General features: G+C 38.4%; 1 protein-coding gene across 4 annotated transcripts in view; it reads right to left on the bottom strand.

The window, feature by feature from the left end:
* Positions 1 to 635: 635 nt before the first annotated feature.
* slc12a7b (solute carrier family 12 member 7b) overlaps positions 636 to 8,333 on the bottom strand; it is a 44,762-nt gene continuing 37,064 nt past the window's right edge. For 3 of the 4 annotated variants that reach the window (XM_027002946.2, XM_027002949.2, XM_027002948.2), the window contains 6 exons: positions 8,210 to 8,317; positions 7,631 to 7,747; positions 6,489 to 6,664; positions 5,452 to 5,466; positions 4,232 to 4,365; positions 636 to 3,913 (listed from right to left, as the gene is read on the bottom strand). In XM_027002946.2, the coding sequence (XP_026858747.2) occupies positions 3,822 to 3,913; positions 4,232 to 4,365; positions 5,452 to 5,466; positions 6,489 to 6,664; positions 7,631 to 7,747; positions 8,210 to 8,317 (642 nt within the window). In that variant the 3' untranslated portion in view covers positions 636 to 3,821. The remainder of the gene's footprint in view (positions 3,914 to 4,231; positions 4,366 to 5,451; positions 5,467 to 6,488; positions 6,665 to 7,630; positions 7,748 to 8,209; positions 8,318 to 8,333) is intronic. The other variant, XM_027002947.2, reaches the window with a different exon arrangement.

The raw sequence follows: 8,333 nt of genomic DNA, 5'->3' as shown, positions 1-8,333 counted from the left end.
ACTCCATAACCAAGTGGCAGGAATTGTATAAAGAAATGTATCTGTGCCAAGTATGGGCTGTGACCCCCAAACTGGTAGAGAGGCTCCAACAGATCCCAGGAACTCCCAGGATCTCCATCAAGAAGAGTGCAGTCCTGGGACCAGTCAGGTTTCTAAGAAGGACTCGAGCACCCAAGTCTCCTAGAGGACCTGAACTTAGAGAAAAAAGAGAGACCATCTGGGGGAGGGCAAGTCATATATAAAGAGAGCCCAAAAAGCTTTCTATGTGTAATTAAATCAGTGAGCCATTGCAGGAGCTTGTTTTACCCTACATCTAATCAACAGACTACATGCCACACATCACGATTGCCAATTGTAGACTTGGAGATCTCGTTACCTGTTGAGTTTAGTTGTCCTGAAGGTAGTGATGATCTAGATAATGTGTGTTAGGTTAGGACTGGGATTAATCTCCTGGACAGAAGTTGGGAAGCCCTGCTAAAAAACCAGTAACTTCTATCAGCTGTTGTTTTAGTGGTTCAGTCCTCCTCCTCATCATCATCCCTCTCATCATGCTTCCCCCATGAGTAACACTTTAATAGCTAATCCCTCTGTACCTAATGATTGATAAAATGTAGTAAATACACAATAAAAATGGATTTAGCAGTGTTGTAACCCATTTATTGTCCTGGTCCCAAAACAGAGTTGTCTAAATGTGCATTTTGAACCAGAAAAGCTCTGCATGTTACACTTGCAGCAGGTTGAGGAAAAGGAATGAAGGAGAAAAGGAAAGAAGAAAAGCAAAATGGATAAACAAGCAAACAAACAAACAAGCAAAAACCTTATACATTCATCCCCCTCCCCATATAAAAAAAAATCTTCAAGTTTTACTAAATGCAAACACTTAAAACGCTTAAAGTAAGTGCAGAGACTACAACCACTGAAGTAATAATACATAAACTAGTGCATGGCTATAGATATCAGTGGTAAACTCCATAGAAAGAGAGTTCCTTTTAGGAAACGCCATTCTAGGAATTTTATTTCTGTGGTCAGTGATGATGATGACAACATCACAATGCACCATAGAAAAATACAATAGATATGTCTGAAACTGTACCCTACTTCACTATACAGTGCACTACTTCGGGGTTCTGCCATGTTGAGGTGGTGTCAGAAAACAGTGTGTGATATCCAGTGCACTATAATAACCCCAAAATTCATCACAATTAGTAGTTTACCAATGATTCACCCTAGCAGTCAAGGAATAATGTGCTGCATTGTTTGAAGATTCACACACAGCTTTTCTGAGGAGGACTAAAGGATGACAATGGCATCTTCAGAGACCCCACAAGCCTGTTACAAATTTAAATAGCAGGTTAACCGAAGAAATGCTTTCAGTTTTTTATGTTGTCAACTTGTTACAATGCACTGCGGTATGATGATTATGTGATGCAATCTATACAGTACAGTAATGAGCTAACATGCTTAAAGTAGTGTCCAAAATTGTTCACTATCTTGATGAATTATATTCCCTATAATAGTGCTCTATGTATTTATCCAGATGTTCACATGTAGGAGATAATGAACATGGCACACTTTCAGACACAGCTAATGTTCTGGTTGCAAAATACTGAGCTAAGAAAATGGTTCTAAAGAAACTGTCCACATTTATGCAGTCAGCTGTCCCCTTCCACCAAACAGATTTGTACTGTACCTGAAAACACTGATGCAGATATGGAGCAAAACAGGCCCAAAACACTGTGAACTTACATTAGGGAATCCTATATAATATTGCCGTCTCTGGCAGAAGTCTTAGATAGCAAAAACATTCTAGCCAACACCAGCCACATGCATGGTGATTATGGAAAGAAACCTTTAAAAAAGGTTTATATGTGTCTTTTTTATTAAATGTGGACTGTGCTTAACTTCTGTTAACTTGGAAAGAACACACAAGTAATAGTCAGGTCCAATGTTGTGACAACTAAAAAGAAAGGAAATAAAACCCTTCTGGTTCTTTTTTTGGCACAAGTCATACTTTTATACAAAAACAATGACATCAAACCAAAACAAATACAAACATACATTATAATTAAAACACAAGGGATTAAATTAAGAACAGTATTTCCTTATATAGTAACAGATTGATATATTTCCTAAAGGCAAACAAAATCTCTCCAAAGTATCCTCTTTATAATAGTTGGTGCTTGGAAAATCGTATACACAAATTAACTAAATTCAGTTCAATATTGTGTGGCTTTCCTACTGTTGCATGAGCAGCCTTGAATATCATTAAAAGGGCATCATAAAAATGGATGTCAAGGCATAAACTAAATGAGTTACACCAACACAAAGGAACTTTAGCTTTGGTTGTGAAGGCTGAGAATGCTGTGACCTTGTAGAAATGTAATCACTCTAAACTCTGCTGACAGTCTAAAAGCTTTAATGAAGCTATTAATTTCATACTGGTTTTAAATGTTTAGTTTTGAATCTGACAAGTTGGCAAAGGTGCAATGTCTTGGGCTGATTTCTGAAAAAGCAGCACAAGTGGAGACAGTATGACAAGTTCTGTTTAGAACTTCTGCTTATTGTTATTGTTATGCAGGTAGAAAGAGTAGGACCTTTATGGATTCCTTCAAATCAGAAAATGTCAGAGATTGTCAAGGCTCTTAGAGCACTGATGCTATGGCTATTTTCCTGGAGCACTGAAGGCATTTAATTACCATATTAGATTATGATACAAAACGCTTAAGTCACCAGACATTGTCTCTCACCTCAAGATAATGATCAATATGTTAGCAATAAAGGAAGAAAATGATTGCACACATCTAATTAAATAACATTCAGTAAAATAACATTCATACAGGCAAATGGGTATGTGAGCATAGACACACAGAAACACACACACACACACACACACACACACACCCTTACATCAACAATCTTGCTACAAATAGCATTTCAAAGAACAAAAATAAATATTCTTTTGCAATCTGAATTTGAAACTTAGTTCCAAAACCTCTGATACAGATCACAAATGAAAATGACCTGGAGCATCCCATAACCAAGCAAATTAATATCACATTCACAGGTGCTGTGATACACCAATGTATGCTTTTGACAACAAAGAGGGATCCTCTCCACTTTACTACATAATAAAACATTATTGTGTGTAAAAAAACTAATGCAAAAAATAACTGTTTTCAAATCTGAAACTTTGTATGAACATTTGTCGCCAAGAAAGGTATCTGCCTGGACCCCTGATATCTTCATGTAGCTGTAGTGAGCTTGAATGCTCCTGCAGCTGAGTGCTTGAGGACTACCCTCCTGATGAGCAGATGAGGAGATGAAGAAACAACAGTTCTCCATTCCAGGCAGAACAGCTACAGGAATGGCTACAGAATGTCTGTTGTAACATATGACAGTTCAGCATTGTAAAGCATCTTAAAGCAGTTAAACAAAGGCAGCCAGACCATGTGCACCTTGTGCAAAGAAACTAATTCCTTCAGAAACAAACAAAACAAAAGGGACAACATTCCCACAGACATCATGAGCAAACACGTGTTCAGGGGTAAATAAAGAGGAAAAGACCGACACAATAAAAGAGAGTCAGAATGTAAGTTAAAGTGTCGATATGCCGCTTCATCCTTTGGCCTGTGGTAGTCTTGCATCTTGCCTGAAACATGTTTAAAGCTAGAGGTGGTCTCCCCAGGCTAAAAGCCTGCAGTCTTTTCAAACACCCCACAGCCCTCCATAATGCCACTATCCAAACACCAGCTTTGCCATCTATACTTGGCCAAGCCCTTAAAAATCACTCTATTCAAGGAAAGTTGGGGCAGCCAAGGAGTTTATGAGTAAATGGTAATAACCTCCCGGCCACCACCACGCACCAACAGGACCCGGTTGAGACCCTCTAACAAAACCTCCAGGAACTCCATGTCTGTGAACTACCAATTAAGGAATATAAAGTTTGATTTCTGTCACAATTCTTTTACCAAACTTGCATACATTTATAATAGACCTCATAATTGCCAAAACTACATGCCAGTGTCATGCAGAAAAAATGGTTTTACACAAGCAACACATTTAATCTATAATAAATTGCGATTAATTCACCGATATAAAGATGAAGATTAAAAACATTTTGGTGACTTTTATTGGTCATCTGACCTTCCAAAAATTGAATCTTCTGCAGAAGCATTATAGTAAATGTAGTACATTACTGTTATGATGGACATGGCGATGTAGGTAAGGATACAGTTTTCATCTCCACCACAGCTCTTTGGGGGTCCAGGCATGTTGAGTAGGACGAGCTGGGCCCCCTGGGACTTGTTCACCACCACCTCGTTCAGCTTGACGGCTGTGTGCATGCGACGCACGTTGGACTGGTTGCTGCATGCAAGGAAGGAGGAGTAAGGACTAAGAGATAAGACATCTGAAACCCGTAGAGAATGAACAATAAACCAAAACCACAGATAGTGAAGTCAGGAGAGCCTGATATATGACTTAAGGGCTTTTTTAAAGTGTAACATGTTCAAAAGCCGAAGCGTAGCTGGGGAGTTAGAACAGCTGTCCTACAGCTGCTCCAGCATCTACAACATGTTGCAATGTTTTTAAAGGGTGTAGTCTTATTGCAGTATTGCTTCAAAGCATGTGCTGTTGTAGTACCTGGTCTGTAAGATCCTACAGTGAATTGTTAGTATCTTTAAAATGTAAATTTTCTGAAATGAGTACTAGGAGATACCCTTAAGTACTTCACCTGTAGAAGGGCTTCTGTACGATCCAAGATACAAAAAAGGTTTCAAAAACAATTACAATGTCAGGGTAACTTGAGACTTGCTTTTGAAATGGAAAATAATATTAAACATTACAGCCCTTAGTATGCTTTGTAAAAAAAACCCAAACAAAAACAAAACAGAATAGGAATGGCAAACTAACTGCATTAAAATTCATCATCGTCATATCACAAATAGTGAATTAAAAACCCATTTGATGAGGTTAGAGTGCACAGCAGTAAAAGCGACTATGCAGAGCATGATATGCACAGGGCTTTAATGCAAATTAGCAATAAACAAACACACATACAAAGCTCAATCAAAATACATGCTGATATCATAGCCTGATGTTAATTCCAACCAAATGTTATTAAAATACAAAACGAAATAATATCTGATACCAAGGTTTGGACTGCGATTTCAGATTTTTGGAAACAGGACAAAAATAATTGACACCAGGTGGTGTTGTCTGAAAGCACATACACTGTTGACTGAGATGAAGATGCACACTATCATGCTAATTAAAAGCTTATTACAGCTCTTATAACAAGTGGAGAGAGCAGACATTAAATGACATTACGCATTTGTGTGCTTCGACTGTGCTGAATGACTATGGAATAAGGAGACTAAGACAAACACAAACACACACGACTAAGACAAACACACAGAGACACAGCCTATGGTGAAGAAAAGTTGCACTTACAGACTTTCCCACTCTCTAGAAGAAGGAAAATGGAACAGAACAACAGAGACAGACTTAGACGCTTATGCAGATGTCCAGTGAGTACATTCATACCACACCAGCAATACAACAGGTAAACATGCTCAATGCTGTTCTCAAAATTTGCCTGATCATATACTGTACACACTATGGTACAAGTGTAATTGTTGCTGACATAAAATATGAGCAGAGTATGGAGCCCCCTGGACTGGGATTGGGGGAACACTGATATAAGTATTCCAGCTTTTCATATATTTTTTTTCTTCCTGTTTAAAGAAACCCATGGCATGTCAGGACATCCTAGTGAGGGCATGGGCAATAATATGGGTAAAACTATAAAAACAAGTATATAAACAAAGGCAATATGTCTGGCTACAGATATAGCAAGAGCAAGAATAAGCAGCTATATTGCTGTTCTCTGTTCATAATGATGAAGTTGACAAATGTCACATTATGTCATAATTATGACAGCAGACAGTCAAACCTAAAGGTCTTTAGTTTTAAAATTCTCTTTTGTGGGCTGTCATAAACAGCACTTAAGATCTTTAAAATAAAGGTGCTAATATTACTTGTAATAGAAAATCTTTGCATTTTGTATTTTTGCATACAGTTTTAACTGTAAACCAAAGAGACAAGTATCAAGGAATGAGGGCTATAAGGAGATATATTCATCAACACAAAGACACATGACACATGGTGAGAGCATGACCATTAGTACAAAAGCCCACACACTGGACCATGCTAGTTAACTTGAAGATTTCTGTATGACAATGTAACAGCCAATACATCATGCAGACTGTGTCCTAAAATAAATAAGTAAATAAATAAAACACCACTACAGAGAAAGTATAGGATCTTCAGGGTTGTGCATTTCACTTTTAGTGGATTCATTGTTTGAGAATTTCATTGTTTGCCTATCACAATGTCTTTTCTTGTGCTTCTGTACCTTTATCAAAATAACCACACACTTTGTGTCCTTATAAGTGTGTGTTTTTCAGTGTCTGGTGTTGAGTACTCACGGTTTCATGTTGAAAATGTCTCGCACGGGCATGTTGGCATTTGGCTCTCGGTTGCGAGTGCGTTCCGAGATGAACTTCTCTTTGGTCCAGGTCATGTGGACCCGCTCGGGGGTGGCGTCAGTGCTATGGTTCACAGCAGGATGGGACACTATGTCCTTATCATGACTGAGCTGCTCCTGAAGAATTAGAGGTGTCAGATTAGCTCATGCGGATCAGACACATAATCTTCACTAGCTAAACCATGCTGCACAGTAACAAGCTGCAGGGAGCATGAGTTCCCTTTCTGAGTCTCAGTCCTCTCATGATTACTCAGTATCTGTTCATTCCCTCTCATGGATTGTTTTTTTTTCTCCTATCCGCGGTCACTTTTGGTTTCAGCTTTTCAATCTGCTATCTGGCAATAATTATATTGAAAATGAAGAAGACATCAAATAGAAACACCAAAAGACCTAAGATATTACATGATTGTTGACTGGGCCAGTGTTTTTGTTTGAAGATGTGCTATCAAATTAGAAACATCATGTGAAAACATCAATTCATGGTGTCATAGCAACTATTTTTTATATGAACACCGGTGGTTTATGCTGTAGCTGAAGATAACACAAAGTGCAAAATACTAGAAGTTATTTTTAATTTCTAAATCTATTATGCACAGTCAATATGTGGCTCTATTAGACTGAGAACAGCATATGAGATGAAGTTATACCAACAAGCCTACATGCAATACTTTACATATTTGTAAATTGTAAATACCAACATATAAACCATTCACTAACATATAAACATAAACATATTCACTAATTTTTACAAGAGAACTAAAGAGGAGAGTGGGTTATAGGGAGGAGCCTCAAACAGCATGGAACAAGGTGAAAATTCACAAAGGGGTTTACAAGGTGGCAGTGGCCACTGTGCATAGTCTTAAAGGAGACATAAAGGGAGATCGAACACACCATGACAGTTACAGAGCCATGCTAATCGCATGGCATCCGATATTACCTGACTGACAGACCTCTTCACAAGGAACCAACATGCCATTCTAATCTGAACACCAAGGCAAGGTACTCTGCCTTCGTTGAACGTTTTGCAACTGGTGATGCTAGATCCAGGGAGGTAGCCTTGAGAACATGTTTTTTTTTTACTACCTCTCTGTCACTTTCATCTTCCAGCTGGGCAGCCTGGTTACTTGTGCCCGAGCCCTGAATCACAGGTCTGTTCTTTCTCCGAATGGAGCTCCGAGATTCATCAGTGATGCTCTGAATCTGAAAGGGGATAGAAGGTGATTCCAAATATCATCTGAAAATATGGCAGATGATGGAACACATGTAAAATGGCTACATAGTGGTGTGCAGGAAGCTTCCATGCTGGGTCTGTTAATGTTTTAAACAGCTGACATATCAGCTGATGTTCTCTCATGTAAGTACATTAAATGCAACCCAAGAGTGCATGTTCAAGATAAATATAGAACAAGTTTTTATGGTCACTATAAGTATCAAAGTCACCTGTATATTTATATCAATACGGAACACTTTTTAAAAGATGATATGACACAGTTTCATAACAATAATGTTACAAGCATTTCAGGCAATTAGAACTATGAGATGATAAAACTAATATACAATAAAACAATATCAGTAGTGCTGGTGATTACACTGAACTTCACTGAACTCTACCTTAGAAACCTCATTTTAACATCTCCATAACAGAGTAAGCACTGACAATACCTCTCTCTCCCGCTCAGTCCTGGAGAGCTGCATCTGCTTCAACATCTGTGAGCGCTGCTCCATCACTAGAGTCTTCTCATAGGTGAAAGCTGAGATATCACTGCTGTGCTATTTGAACAAGCAC

This window comes from Electrophorus electricus, chromosome 10 (assembly GCF_013358815.1).
Source record: "Electrophorus electricus isolate fEleEle1 chromosome 10, fEleEle1.pri, whole genome shotgun sequence".
NCBI classification, from domain to species: domain Eukaryota; kingdom Metazoa; phylum Chordata; class Actinopteri; order Gymnotiformes; family Gymnotidae; genus Electrophorus; species Electrophorus electricus.
This window is presented reverse-complemented; position numbering and strand designations above follow the sequence as displayed.